The sequence below is a fragment of the Eriocheir sinensis genome, chromosome 24 (genome assembly GCF_024679095.1).
Source record: "Eriocheir sinensis breed Jianghai 21 chromosome 24, ASM2467909v1, whole genome shotgun sequence".
In the NCBI taxonomy this organism is placed as follows: Eukaryota; Metazoa; Arthropoda; class Malacostraca; order Decapoda; family Varunidae; genus Eriocheir; species Eriocheir sinensis.
In genome coordinates this window covers 8,410,487-8,427,482 of record NC_066532.1, presented here as the reverse complement: position 1 = coordinate 8,427,482, position 16,996 = coordinate 8,410,487, and the positions used below count along the sequence as shown (strand labels likewise).

At 54.3% G+C, this 16,996-nt stretch overlaps 1 protein-coding gene across 1 annotated transcript; it reads left to right on the top strand.

Moving 5' to 3' along the window:
- Nucleotides 1–7,844: 7,844 nt before the first annotated feature.
- Nucleotides 7,845–16,248, top strand: LOC127003101 (sialidase-like). Its single transcript, XM_050869514.1, has 2 exons — nucleotides 7,845–8,484; nucleotides 16,232–16,248. Exons 1-2 carry the CDS (start codon nucleotides 7,845–7,847, stop codon nucleotides 16,246–16,248), a joined length of 657 nt encoding a protein of 218 aa, XP_050725471.1.
- Nucleotides 16,249–16,996: the final 748 nt, after the last annotated feature.

Below are 16,996 nucleotides of genomic sequence, written 5' to 3'. Positions count from 1 at the left end.
CGTGCTGGGCAAGAGGGGCGCAGAGGGAAACACACACGTTGGAGGTAAGAGGGACGCAGAGGGCACCACACACGTGGGGAGCGAGAGGGGCGCGGAGGGCAGCACAAACGTGGGGGACAAGCGGGGCGCAGATGGCAGCACACACGTGGGAGTAAGGAGGGTCGCATTGGTCGTAACACACGTGGGGGGCAGGAGGCACGTAGAGGGCAGCACACAGGTGGTGGGAATGATGGGCGCAGAGGGCAGCAAACACATGGAAGGCAGGAGCGACGAAGGGGGTAGAACACACGTGTGGGGCAAAAGGTGCGCAGAGGACAGCACTCAGGTGAAGGGCAGGAGTGAGGCAGGGGGCAGCACACACGTGGAGAGAAAGAGGGGCGCAGAGGACAACACACACGTAGGAGACAAGAAGGGCGCTGAGGGCAACACACAAGTGGGGGGCAGGAGGGACGTAAAGGCAGGACACACGTGCGGGGACAAGAGAGGTGTAAGGGGCAGCATACACGTGGTGCGCAAAAGGTGCGCAGGGGGCAGCACACACGTGTGGAGCAAGGGTGACGGTGAAGGCAGCACACACGAGGGGGCAGGAGGGGCGCAGGGGGCAGCACATACGTGGGAGGAAGAAGGGCGCAGAGGGCAGAACACACGGGGAGGGACAAGAGAGGTGCAAAGGACAGCACATAGGTGAGGCAAGAGGGGCGCAAAGCGCAGTACACACAGGAGGGCGGGGAGACAGGAGGGGCGCTGAGGGCAGCACACAAGAAAGGGGCAAGAGGGGCGCAGAGAACAGAACACACGTGGGGGCATGAGTGGCGCAGAGGGGAGCACACACGTAGGTGCAAGAGGGACGCAATGGGTAGCACACACGTGTGGAACAGGAGGTGCGAAGAGGGCAGCACACACGTTGTAGGCAAGAGAGCTGGAGAAGGCAGAACTACGTGGGGGCAAGAGGGGCGCAGAGCGCAGCACACACGTGGGGAGCAAAAGGGACGCAGAGTTCAGCACAACCGTGGAGGGCAAAAGGGGCGCAGAGGGCAGCACACACGTGGGGTGCAAGAGGGACGCAGAGTTCAGCACAACCGTGGAGGGCAAAAGGGGCGCAGAGCGCAGCACATACGTGGGGGGCAAGAAGGACGCAGAGTTCAGCACAACCGTGGAGGGCAAAAGAGGCGCAGAGGGCAGCACACAGGTGGGGAGCAAGAGTGGTGCAGAGGCAAGCACACACGTTGGAGGTAAGAGGGACGCAAAAGGCAGCACTCACGTGGGGGGCAAAAAGGGGCGCAGAGGGCAGCACACACGTGGGGGCAAGAGGGGAGCAGAAAGAAGCACACACGTTGGGGGCATAATGGACGAAAATGGCAGCACACACGTGAGGGGGCATGAGGAGCGCATGGGGTGGCATACACGTGGAGAGCAAGAGGGGCGCAGGGGGCAGCACACACGTGTGGAGCAAGGGAGACGAGAAGACAGCACACACGAGTGGGGCAGGAGGGGGGCAGGGGGTAGCACACACGTGGGGTCAAGAGGGGCGCAGAGAGCAGAACACACTGGGGGGGGGGGGGCAAGACAGGTGCAAAGCGTAGCACACACGTGGGGGACAGGAGGGGCACAAAGGCAGCACACACGTGGGGGCAAGAGGGACGCAGAGGGCAACACACATGGGGGAGGCAAGAGGGGCGCAGAGGGCAGCACACACGTAGGGGGCAAGATGGGCGTAGAAAGCAGCACACACGTGGGAGGCAAAAGGGGCTCGCCTGTGCCATGACGGGCTGAGGCCGAACACCATCCAAGCCCCTCAAGCAAGTCTACCGTCGCTCTAGGCGTAGACGTAAAAACAAAACAAAAAAGAAAATAGGGGCGCAGAGGTCAGCACACACGTAGAGGTCAAGAGGGCTGCAGAGGGCAACACACACGTGGGGAGCAAGAGGGGCGCAGCGGGCAGCAAACACATTGTGGAATAGAGGGGCGCAGAGGGCAGCAAACACGTGGAAGGCAGGAGGGACGAAGGGGGTAGAACACACGTGTGGGGCAAGAGGGGCGCAAAGCACAGTACACACCGAGGGGGGGGGGGGTAGAAGGGGCACTGAGGGCAGCAAACACTTGGGGGGCAAGAGGGGCGCAGAGAACAGCACACACGTGGGGGCAAGAGGGGCGCAGAGAGAAGCACACACGTAGGTGCAAGAGGGACGCAGAGGGCTGCACACACGTGGGGGGCAGGAGTGGCGCAAAGGGCTGCACACACGTGGAGGGCAGGAGACGTGCAGAGCGCAGCACACAAATGGGGGGCACGAGGCGCGCAGAGCGCAGCACACACGTGGGTGGCAGGAGGGGCGCAGAGAGCAGCACACACGTGGGGGGCAGGAGGGGCGCAGAGGGCTGCACACACGTGGGGGCAGGAGGGGCGCAGAGGGCTGCACACACGTGAGGGGCAGGAGGGGCGCAGAGGGCTGCACACACGTGGGGGGCAGGAGTGGCGCAGAGGGCTGCACATACGTGGGGGGCAGGAGGGGCGCAGAGGGCAACACACACGTGGGGGAGGGAGGGGCGCAAAGGGCTGCACACACGTGGGGGGCAGAAGGGGCGCGGAGGGCTGCACACACGTGGGGGGCAAGAGGGGCGCATAGTTCAGCACAACCGTGGAGAGCAAAAGGGGCGCAAAGGGCAGAACACACGTTGGGAGCAAGAGGGGCGCAGAGAGAAACACACATGTTGAAGGGAAGAGGGACGCAGAGGGCAGCACTCACATGGGGGGGCAATAGGGGCGCAGAGCGCAGCACACACGTGGGGGGCAAGAGGGACGCATAGTTCAGCATAACCGTGGAGGGCAAAAGGGGCGCAAAGGGCAGAACACACGTTGGAAGCAAGAGGGGCGCAGAGAGAAACACACATGTTGAAGGGAAGAGGGACGCAGAGGGCAGCACTCACATGGGGGAGCAAGAGGGGCGCAGAGGGCAGCACACACGTGGGGGCAAGAGGGGAGCAGAGGGCAACACACACGTTGGGGGCAGGAGGGGCGCAGAGGGCAGCTCACACGTAGCGGGCAGAGGGACACTGAGGGCAGCACACACGTGGGGGGCAAGAAGGGCGCAGAGGGCAGCACACACGGGGCGGGTAAGAGGACCACATAGGGCAGCACACACGTGTGGGGCAGGAGGCGCGCAGAGAGCAGCACATACGTGGGGGCAGGAGGGGCGCAGAGCGCAGCATACACGTGGGGGGAAGGAGGGGCGCAGAGGGCTGCACACACGTGGGGGGCAGGAGGGGCGCAGAGGGCTGCACACACGTGGGATGCAAGAGGGCTGCAGAAGACAGAGCCACGCGGGGGCAAGAGGGGCGCAGAGCGCAGCACACACGTGGGGGCCAAGAGGGAAGCATAGTTCAGCACAACCGTGGAGGGCAAAAGGGGCGCAGAGGGCAGAACACACGTTGGGAGCAAGAGGGGCGCAGAGAGAGACACAAGTTGGAGGGAAGATGGACAAGATGGACGCAGGGGGCAACACACACGGGGGGGGGGGGGGGGTCAAGAGTGGCGCAGAGGGAAGCACACACGTTGGGGGCAAGAGGGGCGCAAAGGGCAGCACACACGTGGGGGCAAAAGGGGCGCAGAGGGCAGAGCACACGTGGGGGGCAGCACACACGTGGAAAGCAGAAGGGGCGAGAAGGCCAGCATACACGTGGGGGTCAAGAGGGGCATGGAGGGCAGCAGACCAGTAGGGGACAGGAGAGGCGCAGAGAGCACCACACACGTGGGGAGAAAGAGGGGCGGAGAGAGCCGCACACACGTGGAAGGCATGAGGAACGCAGGAACCAGCACATACATGGGAGCAAGAGGGGCGCAGAGGGCAGTACACACTTTAGGGACAGGAAAGAGGCAGGAGGCAGCACACACGTTGGGGGAAAGAAGGGCGCAGATGGCAGTACACACGTTGGGGGGCAAGAAGGGCGCAGAGCGCAGCACACAAATTGGGAGCAGGAGGGACAAAAAGGGCAGCACACACGTTGGGGGAAGGAGGTGTGCACGGGGCAGCTTACACGTTGAGGGCAAGAGGGGCGCAAGGGGCATCACACACATGGGGGCAAGAGGGGCGCAGAGGGCAGCACACACGGGGGAGGCAAGAGTGGCTCAGAAAGCAGAACAACCCTGGGGGCAAGAGGGCTGGAGAAGGCAGAACCACGTTGTGGCAAAAGGGGCGCAGAGCGCAGCACACACATGGGGTGCAAGAGGAACGCAGAGTTCAGCACAACCGTGGAGGGCAAAAGGGGCGCAGAGGGCAGCACACACGTGGGGTGCAAGAGGGGCGCAGAGGGCAGCACACACGTGGGGGCAAGAGGGGCGCAAAGCGCAGGACACACGTGGGGGCAGCAGAGCGCAGCACACACATGGGGTGCAAGAGGAACGCAGAGTTCAGCACAACCGTGGAGGGCAAAAGGGGCGCAGAGGGCAACACACACGTAGGGGCCAAGAGAGGCGCAGAAAGCAATACACACGTGGGGGTAAAAGGGGCGTAGAGGGCCCCACACACGTTGGGGCAAAAGGGGCGCAGAGGGCAGCACACACCTGGGGGGCAAGAGGGGCGCAGAGGGCAGCAGAAACGTGGGGGGCAGGCGGGGCGCAGCGGGCAGCACGCACGTGGGGGCATGAGGGACGCAGAGGGCAGCACACACGTGGGGGGCAGGCGGGGCGCAGCGGGCAGCACGCACGTGGGAGCATGAGGGACGCAGAGGGCAGCACACACGTGGGGGGCAGGCGGGGAGGAGAGGTCAGCACACACTTTAGGGGCAAGATGAACGAAGAGGATAGCACACACGTAGTGGGCAAGTGGGGAACAGAGGGCAGCACAAACGTGGGGGGAGAGAGGGGCACAGAAAGCTGCACACACGTAGGGAGCAAGATGGGCGAAGAGGGCAGCACACAATGGGGGGCAAGCTTGGTACACAGGGCAGAATACACCTAGGGGGTAAGAGGGATGCAAAGGGAAGCACACACGTGGGGGGAAAGAGGGGCGCAGAGGGCAACACACACGGGGGGGGGGGGCAATAGGGGTGCAAAGGGCAGAGGGCAGCACACACGTGGGGGGAAGAGGCACGCAGAGGGCAGCACACATGTGGGAAGCAAGAGAGAAGCAGAAGGCAGCTCACACGTGAGGGACAAGAGAGAAACAGAGGACAGCACGAACGTGAGGGGAGAGAAGCAGGGTGCAGCACACACGTGGAAGGTAGGAGGGAGGCATGGGGCAGGACACACGAGGGAGGCAGGAGGGATGCAGGGGGTAGCACACACGTGGGGGGAAAGAGAGAAGCAGAGGGCAGCACGCACGTGGAGGGTAAGATGGACGCAGCGGGCAGCATACCCGTGGGAGGCAGGAGGGAGGCAGGGGGCAGCACACACGTGGAGGGTAAGATGGACGCAGTGGGCAGCACACCCGTGGGAGGCAGGAGGGAGGCAGGGGACAGCACACCCGTGGGAGGCAGGAGGGAGGCAGGGGGCAGCACACACGTGGAGGGTAAGATGGACGCAGCGGGCAGCACACCCGTGGGAGGCAAGAGGGACGCAGAGGACAGCACACCCATGGGAGGCAGGAGGGACGCAGAGGGCAACACACACGTGGGGGGCAAGAGGGACACAGAGGGCAGCACACACGGGGGTGCAAGAGGGACGCAGAGGGCAGCACACACGTTGGGGCAAGAGGGGCGCAAAGGGCAGCACACACATGGGGGGGAAAGAGGGGCGTAGAAGGCAGCACACACGGTGGAGGCAAGAGGGGCGCAGAGGGCAGAACACACGTGGGGGCAGGAGAGGCACAAACCGCAGCACACACGTAGGGGGCATGAGGGGCGCAGAGGGCTGCACACACGAAGGGGGCAAGAAGGACACATACATAGGGCAGCACACACGTGGGGGGCAAAATCTGCGTAAAGGGCAGCACACACGTAGGGACAAGAGGGACGCAGAGGGCAGCACACACGTAGGGACAAGAGGGACGCAGAGGGCAGCACACACGTAGGGACAAGAGGGACGCAGAGGGCAGCACACACGTAGGGACAAGAGGGACACAGAGGGCACCACACGTAGGGACAAGAGGGACACAGAGGGCAGCACACACGTAGGGACAAGAGGGACGCAGAGGGCAGCACACGTAGGGACAAGAGGGACGCAGAGGGCAGCACACACGTAGGGACAAGAGGGACACAGAGGGCAGCACACACGTAGGGACAAGAGGGACACAGAGGGCAGCACACACGTAGGGACAAGAGGGACACAGAGGGCAGCACACACGTAAGGACAAGAGGGACGCAGAGGGCAGCACACACGTAGGGACAAGAGGGACGCAGAGGGCAGCACACACGTAGGGACAAGAGGGACGCAGAGGGCAGCACACACGTAGGGACAAGAGGGACACAGAGGGCAGCACACACGTAGGGACAAGAGGGACACAGAGGGCAGCACACACGTAGGGACAAGAGGGACACAGAGGGCAGCACACACGTAGGGACAAGAGGGACGCAGAGGGCAGCACACACGTAGGGACAAGAGGGACGCAGAGGGCTGCACACACGTTGGAAGCAAGAGGGCTGCAGAGGACAGCAGACACGTGGGAGCAAGAGGGTCGCAGAGCGCAGCACACACGTGGGGGGCAAGAGGGGCGGAGAAGGCAGCACAACCGTGGGCGGCAAGAGGGGCGGAGAAAGAAGCACACACGTTGGAGGCAAGAGGGACGCAGATGGCAACACACCCACTGGGCAGAAGACATGTGGGGGCAAGAGGGAAGCAGAGGACAGCACACACGTGGGGGGCAGGAGGGGCGCAGCAGGCAGCACACACGTGGGGGGGAGGAGGGGCGCAGCAGGCAGCACACACGTGGGGGCAAGAGGGACGCAGAGGACAGCACATACATGGGGGGCAAGAGTGGCGCAGAGGGCAACACACACTTGGGGGGCAAAAGGGGAGCAGAGGGCAGCACACACGTGGGGGGCAGGAGGGGCGCAGAGGACAGCACATGCATGGGGGGCAAGAGTGGCACAGAGGGCAGCACACACGGGGGGGGGCAAGAGGGGAGCAGAGGTCAGGACACACTTTTGGGGGCAAGATGAACGAAGAGGGCAGCACACACGTAGGAGGGAAAGGGGAGCAGAGGGCAGCACACACGTGGGGGGCAAGAGGGGAGGAGAGGGCAGCAAACACGTGGGTGGAGAGAGGGGCGCAGAAAGCTGTACACACGTGGGGAGCAAGAGGGGCGAAGAGGGTAGCACACACTGAGGGGCAAGATTGGTACACAGGGCAGAACACACCTAGGGGGCAAGAGGGATGCAGAGGGGAGCACACACGTGGGGGGAAAGAGGGGCACAAAGGGCAGCTCACATGTAGGGGGCAAGAGGAACGCAGAGGGCAGTACACACGTGGGGGGGGCAAGAGCGGTGCAGAGGGCAGCACACACTTGGGGGAAAGTGAGGCGCAGAGGGCAGCACACACGTGGGGGGCAAGAGGAACGCAGAAGGCAGCACACACGTGGGGAGCAAGAGAGAAGCAGAGGGCAGCACACATGTGGGGGGGCAGGGGGCAGCACACTAGTGGGAGGCAGGTGGGAGGCATGGGGCAGCACACACTTGGGAGGCAGGAGGGATGCAAGGGGCAGCACACACGTGGGGGGCAAGATATAAGCAGAGTGGAGCACGCACGTGGGAGGCAGGAGGGACGTATTGGCCAGCACACACGGGGGAGGCAGGAAGGAGGCAGGAGGCAGCACACACGTGGAGGGTATGAGGGACGCAGCGGGCAGCACACACGTGGGAGGCAGGAGGGAGGTAGGGGGCAGCCCACCTTTTGGGAGGCAGGAGGGAGTGTAATGGGGGGCAAGAGAGACGCAGAGGGCAGAACACACGTGGTGGGCAAGAGGAACGCAGAGAGCAGCACACACGTGGTGGGCAAGAGGGACGCAGAGAGCAGCACACACGTGGTGGGCAAGAGGGACGCAGATAGCAGCACACACGTGGTGGGCAAGAGGGACGCAGATAGCAGCACACACGTGGTGGGCAAGAGGAACGCAGATAGCAGCACACACGTGGTGGGCAAGAGGAACGCAGATAGCAGCACACACGTGGTGTGCAAGAATAGCAGCACACACGTGGTGGGCAAGAGGAACGCAGATAGCAGCACACACGTGGTGGGCAAGAGGAACGCAGAGAGCAGCACACACGTGGTGGGCAAGAGGAACGCAGATAGCAGCACACACGTGGTGGGCAAGAGGAACGCAGAGAGCAGCACACACGTGGTGGGCAAGAGGAACGCAGATAGCAGCACACACGTGGTGGGCAAGAGGAACGCAGATAGCAGCACACACGTGGTGGGCAAGAGGAACGCAGATAGCAGCACACACGTGGTGGGCAAGAGGGACGCAGAGAGCAGCACACACGTGGTGGGCAAGAGGGACGCAGATAGCAGCACACACGTGGTGGGCAAGAGGAACGCAGAGAGCAGCACACGTGGTGGGGCAAGGGACGCAGCACACACGTTGTGGGCAAGAGAGACGCAGATAGCAGCACACACGTGGTGGGCAAGAGGAACGCAGAGAGCAGCACACACGTGGTGGGCAAGAGGGACGCAGAGAGCAGCACACACGTGGTGGGCAAGAGGGACGCAGAGAGCAGCACACACGTGGGGGGCAAGAGGGACGCAGATTTATTTATTTATTTATTTTTTTTTTTTACATCGGCGTGTAGCGCCGGTAGGCTGTTTCTTCAGGGCCTGGTTGTCGGCTCAAGCTCGTCATGGCGCAGGCAATTATTTTATAGTGGCGTCAGTTATGCTTGGCTACGCTAACCCTCGGAACTCATTCTTGATTCACTTGCATAGTTTCTTCTACTGTCCGGGTTGACTGGACAGCATGTCTATATATATATATATATATATATATATATATATATATATATATATATATATATATATATATATATATATATATATATATATATATATATATATATATATATATATATATATATATATATATATATATATATATATATATATATATATATATATATATATATATATATATATATATATATATATATATATATATATATATATATATATATATATATATATATATATATCTACCCACCCACCAACCCACACACACACACAAACACACACACACACACATATATATTCACACACACACGCACGCACGTCGCGTGCTCCTTTAACCAGCCAAAAAAACTTTTGAAATATGTAAACAAATTAGGTATACTTGAGATGAAAAAGTGTTGTATCCATAACTACGCTAAAACAATGAAGGGAAGGAAGGGACTGTGAATTGTATCCTTCTGTTCGTACTTGTGCCAACCTATCTGTCTCTGTCTATCTGCTCGTACCTCTGTCAATCTTTTTGTCTGTCTACATTGTCACTTTTAATTAAGTGTGTCACTTGGGGAGCATATGAGAAGCAAGAATCATATATATCGGCAATCACTTATAAATGAAATTTACTAGCTCAACTAACGGGCTGCCGTAACTAGAGGCAGCACCTAAAAAAAATCTGGTTTCTGCACCCCGAAATAGATTGTCTTTTTAGAAGATTTTTTTTTTTTTTTCGCGGCATTAATTAGCGTGTGGTAAATATTCAGTAGATGGCTGCATGGTGCGTCGATTCGTGAGTGTGTTCCGCATGTGAGCGTCGGGCAACTTGCACTTCCTCGTGATTTGAAAAATTGCAAGGTATAAAAACCTAAGTAGTGAAAGTTATGATCATTATATCTTTGTATTCTATGAACGCAAAACACCTTTGGGGGTCATTCTTTTGTTTACTTGTTGCCTGAGACACCATGAGAGTGTGCGAAGGAAGAAATAAGGAATAATAATAATAATAATAATAATGATAATAATAATAATAACCCTGCCTGGTCAAACTCTTTCGCCTCTGCCTGTCAACATCTACCTTTCCTTCTTGCTGGAAGTATGCCTTCATTTAGCCTGTACCTAAGAAGGGTGACCGCTCCAATCCCTCAAACTACCGTCCTATTGCTTTACTTTCTTGTCTATCTAAAGCTTTTGAATCAATCCTTAACCGGAAGATTCAAAAGCACCTTTCCACTTCTGACCTTCTATCTGATCGCCAGTATGGGTTCCGCAAGGGGCGTTCTACTGGTGATCTCCTAGCCTTCTTAACTGACTCTTGGTCATCCTCTCTTAGCCGTTTCGGTGAAACTTTTGCTATTGCGCTGGACATATCAAAAGCTTTTGATAGGGTCTGGCACAAATCTTTGCTTTCTAAACTACCCTCCTACGGTTTCTATCCTTCTCTCTGTACCTTTATCTCCAGTTTCCTCTCTGACCGTTCTATTTCTGCCGTGGTAGACGGTCACTGTTCTTCCCCTAAATCTATTAACAGTGGTGTCCCACAGGGTTCTGTCCTATCTCCCACTCTTTTTATGTTGTTCATTGATGATCTTCTTTCCAAAACGAACTGTCCTATCCATTCCTACGCCGATGATTCCACTCTGCATTATTCAACTTCTTTTAATAGAAGATCCACCCTTCAGGAACTTAACGGCTCAAGGCTGGAGACTGCAGAACGCTTAGCCTCAGACCTTACTATTATTTCCGATTGGGGCAAGAAGAACCTGGTGTCCTTCAACGCCTCAAAAACACAGTTTCTCCACCTATCCACTCGACACAATCTTCCAAACAACTATCCCCTATTCTTTGACAACACCCAGCTATCACCTTCCTCAACACTAAACATTCTCGGTCTATCCTTAACTCAAAATCTCAACTGGAAACTTCATATCTCATCTCTTACTAAATCAGCTTCCTCGAGGCTGGGCGTTCTGTACCGTCTCCGCCAGTTCTTCTCCCCTGCACAGTTGCTGTCCATATACAGGGGCCTTGTCCGCCCTCGTATGGAGTATGCATCTCATGTGTGGGGGGGCTCCACTCACACAGCTCTTCTGGACAGAGTGGAGGCTAAGGCTCTTCGTCTCATCAGCTCTCCTCCTCATACTGATAGTCTTCTACCTCTTAAATTCCGCCGCAATGTTGCCTCTCCTTCTATCTTCTATCGATATTTCCACGCTGACTGCTCTTCTGAACTTGCTAACTGCATGCCTCCCCCCCTCCCGCGGCCCCGCTGCACTCGACTTTCTACTCATGCTCATCCCTATACTGTCCAAACCCCTTATGCAAGAGTTAACCAGCATCTTCACTCTTTCATCCCTCACGCTGGTAAACTCTGGAACACTCTTCCTTCATCTGTATTTCCTCCTGCCTACGACTTAAACTCTTTCAAGAGGAGGGTATCAGGACACCTCTCCTCCCGAAACTGACCTATCTTTCGGCCACCTCTGTGTATTCTTTGTAGGCGCAGTGCGGAGCGGGCTTTAGTTTTTAAGAATGTTTGTTTTGGTGGGCCCTTGAACTGGCTCCTTTGCTGTAAAAAAAAAAAAAAAAAATAATAATAATAATAATAATAATAATAATAATAATAATAATAATAATAATGCTCATATGCAGAAGAATAACAAAAAAAAAAGAATAACAAGGAAAACAATAAAATAATGGGTAAGTGAGAGACTCGATTATGTCAGGTCTGCATTACTTCACCACGGAGGTGACCCTGATGATGCCACGAGTGTTTGCACACCTGCCCAGGTAAGGGGATGTAACGAGGCGAGCAGTGAGAGGGGCGAGAGGACGGAGACAACATCCCGGCACAAACGACTGACACTGAGGGCGCCAAAAGCCACTGTGAGGAGGGTGGCAAGGGTGGCGGCAGGGGGCGCTCGGAAGGGGGGCGGGTGGCAGGTGAGAGTGGCATTGGGCGCTCAGAAGGGGGGATGATAGAAAGGGATGCTAGGGGGCTCTCAGAATGGGGGATAATGGTAGGGGGGTGGTATAAAACGCTCAGAAGGGGAGGTGATGTTAGGGAAGGGTGGCAGAGAACGCTCAGACGGAGAGGTTATTGCAGGGGAGGGTGGTAGAGTAAGTTGCAGGGGATGATCAGCGTGGGAGGCGATTGTAGAGGAGGATAGAAGGTGGCGCTTGGAAGGGTTGGTGATGGCAGGGAAGGGTGTCAGGGAGTGTGGCAGGGAACGGTCAGAAAAGAGGTAATTTTCAGTTGGATAGAAGGGAAGATTATGGCTGGGAAGTTCCCTTTAGAGAGCCGATAGACAGACAGGTTGAAACAGGTACGAACAGACAGACAGAGAGACAGAAAAACAGACTAGCAGACAGACAGGTTAACACAAGTATACAAACGGACAGGCAGATAGACAGAAAGTTGACACAGGTACGAACATATAGACAGGCAGACAGACAAAGAGACCGTCTGACAGTCATGCAAACAGAACGACAGACAGACAGGTTCTCACAGGAAGGAACATACAGACAGACAGACAAACAGACAGTCTGATACTGGTATACAAACAGACTGACAGACAGACAGGATGACACAGGTATAGGAAGATAGGCTGACAGACAAACAGACAGTCTGATATTGATATACAAACTGAATGACAGACAGACAGGTTGACACAGGTATGAATAGACAGAGAGACAGGCAGACAGACAGGTGTATACAGGTATGAACAGACAGACAGACAGGATGACATAGGTAGGAACATATAGACAGACAGACAGAGTGGTTGAAACAAGTAAGACCAGACAGACATCGTTCTCTTCCTTCATTTCCTTCATTGTTTTAACGTAGTTATGGATACAACACTTTCAGTTGTTTTATATCTAATTTGGATACATATCTTATCTGCTTTTCCGCTGGTCAATGGAGCAAGTTACGGTGGTGGTGATGGTGGTGGTGGCGGTGGCGGTGGTTGTGTTGATGGTGGTAATGATGATGTTGTTGGTGGTGATGGTTATGGTGGTGGTGGTTGTGGTGATGGTGGTGGTGGTTATGATATGAGTGGTGGTGGTAGTGAATGTGGTGGTGATGATGGTTCGGTGGTGGTAGTGCTGGTGGTGGTGGTGGTGGTTGTAGCGGTGGTGGTGCTTATGATGGTAGTGGTGGTGAAGGTGATGAAGGTGGTGGTGATGGTAGTGATGGGGTGGTTGCCGGTGGTGGTAGTGCTGGTGGTGGTGGTGGTAGTGCTGGTGGTGGTGGTGGTGATTCTGGTGGTGGTGGTGGTGATGATTGTGGTAGTGGTGTTGATAGTGATGGTGGTTGTGGTGGTGCTGGTAGTGATGGGGGTGGTGGTGGTAAGTAGGTAAGTAGGTACATTTGTAGGTGAATATATATTTCAAACAATAAATACATATGTACAAAATTACAAAGTTTAATAAAAGTTCAGCGACTGACTATCGAACCAATATGCCCTGAAAGGCCGATGTCAATTTAAAGAAAAACGCTTTACTCCTTCTTTAACACAAAGCAGTGAATTTATGACATAGTATAACAGATAACATAACAATATATACATTCCATAATAAATAGTTCAAAGTATAAAAAAATAAAGCTTTTAAATCTATGCATTCTGCAGTAGATAATTTATGATATCTGTTGAATTTTCTCTCCTCAGGGAAAATTTAGAAGATATATCATAAATTACATCCTGACTAAGGCTCTCCTGAGGAGAGACAAGGAGAGGTATGTCAGGGGTCTCGCTGAGGGAGTCGAGGGCCATTTAAATGCGAATGACCTTCGACCTGCTTACCGGGGCCTAAAAAAAGCTCCGCTCTAAGTCTCCCTCTCAGGTGAACGCTATCCAAACAGCTGACGGCTGCCTCGTGTCGGACATGGATGGGCAGAGGGCTCGTTGGACTAAGTACTTTGAACAGATGTACATGGCGGACCCTCCACGTGGGCAGCTTCCAGTTGCTGGGTTGCAGGTGGCGGATGCTGACCCACCCATTGACGAAAGCCCACCCTCTCTGGGCGATGTCAGAGAAGCTGTGGCCAAGTTGAGGGGTGGAAAGGCACCTGGCACCTGTAACATCAGTGTGGAGCTGCTCAAAGCTGGAGGTGAAGCCATGATCCGCGGGTTGCATGTGGTCTTGACTGTCGTATGGCAGTCCGGTACCATTCCTCCTGACTGAAAGAAGGGGTTGGTCATCCCTATCTGGAAAGGGAAAGGGGACCGCCAGGATTGTAACACCTACCGTGGTATTACACTGCTCAGTGTGCCAGGCAAGGTGCTTGCCCACCTATTGCTGATGCGAATTCGCAGCCAGCTGCTAAAGCTGCAGAGACCTGAACAGTCTGGGTTCACGCCTGGCAAGTCAACAACTGACCGTATCCTAGCGCTTTGCGTACTGGTGGAGCGCCGACGTGAGTTTCGACAGGGGATGCCTGCAGCCTATTTCGATCTCAAGAAGGCGTTTGATACAGTGCATCGTGAGGCACTCCGGGATCTTCTGCAACTCCTTGGGATTCCTGCGAGGACTATTGGTCTGCTGCTGGCCTGTATTCTGGGACAGAGAGTGCTGTGAAGTGTGTGTGTGTGTGTGTGTGTGGGGGGGGGGGGGGGGCTTGTCCAGCATCTTTCCCGTGAATGCGGGAGTGAGGCAGGGCTGTGTCCTTGCCCCATCGCTTTTCAACACTTGTATGGACTGGGTACTGGGCAGAGTTGTAGACCAGAGTCATTGCGGAGCATCCATTGACAATACAAGGGTCACTGACCTTGTTTTTGCTGATGATGCAGTAATCCTGGCGTAGTCGCTGGATGTCTTGGTGATAGCTCTAGAGGCACTGCACGAGGAGGCGAAGCCCTTGGGACTCAGGTTTCCTGGGCCAAGACCAAGGTACAGGTGTTTGGAGGCTTGCTGGATGAAACAGTACAGTCTGTTCATGCGTGTGGCGAGGATGTTGAGATCTCAGAAAGTTTCACGTATCTTGGAAGCGTAATTCATAACAACGGTGAGTCTGGCCAGGAAGTCTTACGGCGGATTGGTCTGGCCCACGGTGTTATGGACTCGCTCAACACGAGTATATGGCATTGCCGATACCTGTGCAGAAGGACAAAGATCCGGATCTTCAGGTCCCTTGTGCTCCCTGTCTTACTCTATGGTTGTGAGACATGGACACTAAATGGTGACTTGGAGAGGCGGATTGATGCCTTTGGTAATAAGTGTCTACGCAGAATCATGTGATATCGCTGGAATGACACTGTGTCCAACCGGCGACTACTCCGTGAGACTGATTCGACATATATTACCTGCATAGTCCATCAACGCCAACTCCGGCTATACGGGCAAGTGGCACGTTTTCCGGAAGCTGATCCTGCTCATCGGGTTGTCTCTGTAAGAGACAATACTGAGTGGAGGAGGCCAAGGGGATGCCCACGGAGTTCGTGGCTTGAGCAAGTCGATAGATCCTGCCGGGAGGTACTCGGGTTGGGAAGGGGGCGGCATGGAGACTCGCCCGGAGAGACCCCCGGGCTTGGCGTCGTAGGGTTGGCGAGGCAACGCCCCCCCCCCACCCCCCCTCGGCGTATGCCCCCATTGATTGATTGATTAATATAAAATTTTGGGAGACTGCTTGTCTTTAATTATTTTATTATATTTAGTGGCAAGCTGTAAGAGTTTAGGGCCAGTGCGTAATATACTATTTAAAAAAAAAAGATGTTCTGAATTGTGGATAAATTAGATCCACGCTATTGTTTCTGGTCTGGTGTAAACTATCCACAAATATAAATATTTAATTTTCTGTAACATTGGTAAACATTTTTTAACTGAATAATAATGAAAATTATTTATGTACTGAATCAAACTTCAAAATATCCATTAAAGAAAAAAAATATCAGACACAAAATCAAATTTACCAAAGAAATAAATGCACCTGTCAACTTTTATCTGTAATATTGCAATCATGTTCAGGAATGATGGCCTATGGATGCCTCTGGACCCACCGAAGAGGCTGTGTTTCTGGCATTTCTTCAGCTCGGTGGGACGACCTGAGGATGTACTTTTCAATTTTCCTGTGAAATTATCATGATGGTGATGCGCCTAGCGCATCACCGAGGAGTCTGTCTCTGGAATTGAGGCACACATACCACGTACTTTCTCTACTCTTCATGCTAAAAAGCCTTGGTTCAATCACGTTTGTTCTCGTGCTATCAAAAATAGAGAGATAGCCCACAAAGGGTACCAGAGCCTTCGCATTCCAGCTAATCATGATATTTACATTTCCGCCCGGATCGTGCCAAAAATAATCTTCGACTCACCAAAAACACTTTTATCAGCAGAAAATGCCAAAACATTACTTTTTTTTAATTCCTCCAGAGACCTATGGCACCTAGCCGAAAATATCTTCTCCAGTTTCATGTCATCTTTCCCTCCTCTCCTTAATCCTGATGGCAGCACCGCCGTCACATTTATCTCTAAGGCAGAACTATTCGCTTAGACTTTCTCTAAATCTCCACTCTGGACGAGTCTGGGCATATTCCTCCTACTCATCCCCCCTCTGACTCCACTATGCCTATTATTAAGATTGTTAAGAATGTTATCTATGCTCTCTTTGGCCTCAATCTTCAGAAGGCTTATGGACCTGATGGAGTGCCCCACTATTTTTCTTAAAAACCGTGATTCCGTGCTGACACCCTGCCTGGTCAAAAAAAATCGTCTACTCTTTTCAACATCTACCTTTCCTGTCTGCTAGAAGTACGCCAACATGCAGCCTGTGCCTAAGAAAGGTAACCATTCTAATCCCTCAAACTACCGTCCTATAGCTTTACTTTCCTGTCTTTCTAAAGCTTTGGAATCAATCCTTAACCGAAAGATTCATAAGCATCTATCTCTTTCTGACCTTCTATCTGATCGCCAGTATGGGTTCCACAAGGATGCGTTCTACTGGTGATCTTGTTTTCATAACCTACTCTTCGACATCATCCCTTAACCGTTTCGCTGAAACTTTCTCAGATGAGCTAGACGTAGCCATCGATAAAATCTGGCACAACTCTTTGCTTTCCAAATTACCCTCCTATGGATTTTATCCTTCCCTCTGTTCCTTTATCTCCAGTTTCCTTCCCGGCCGTTCTATCTCTGCTG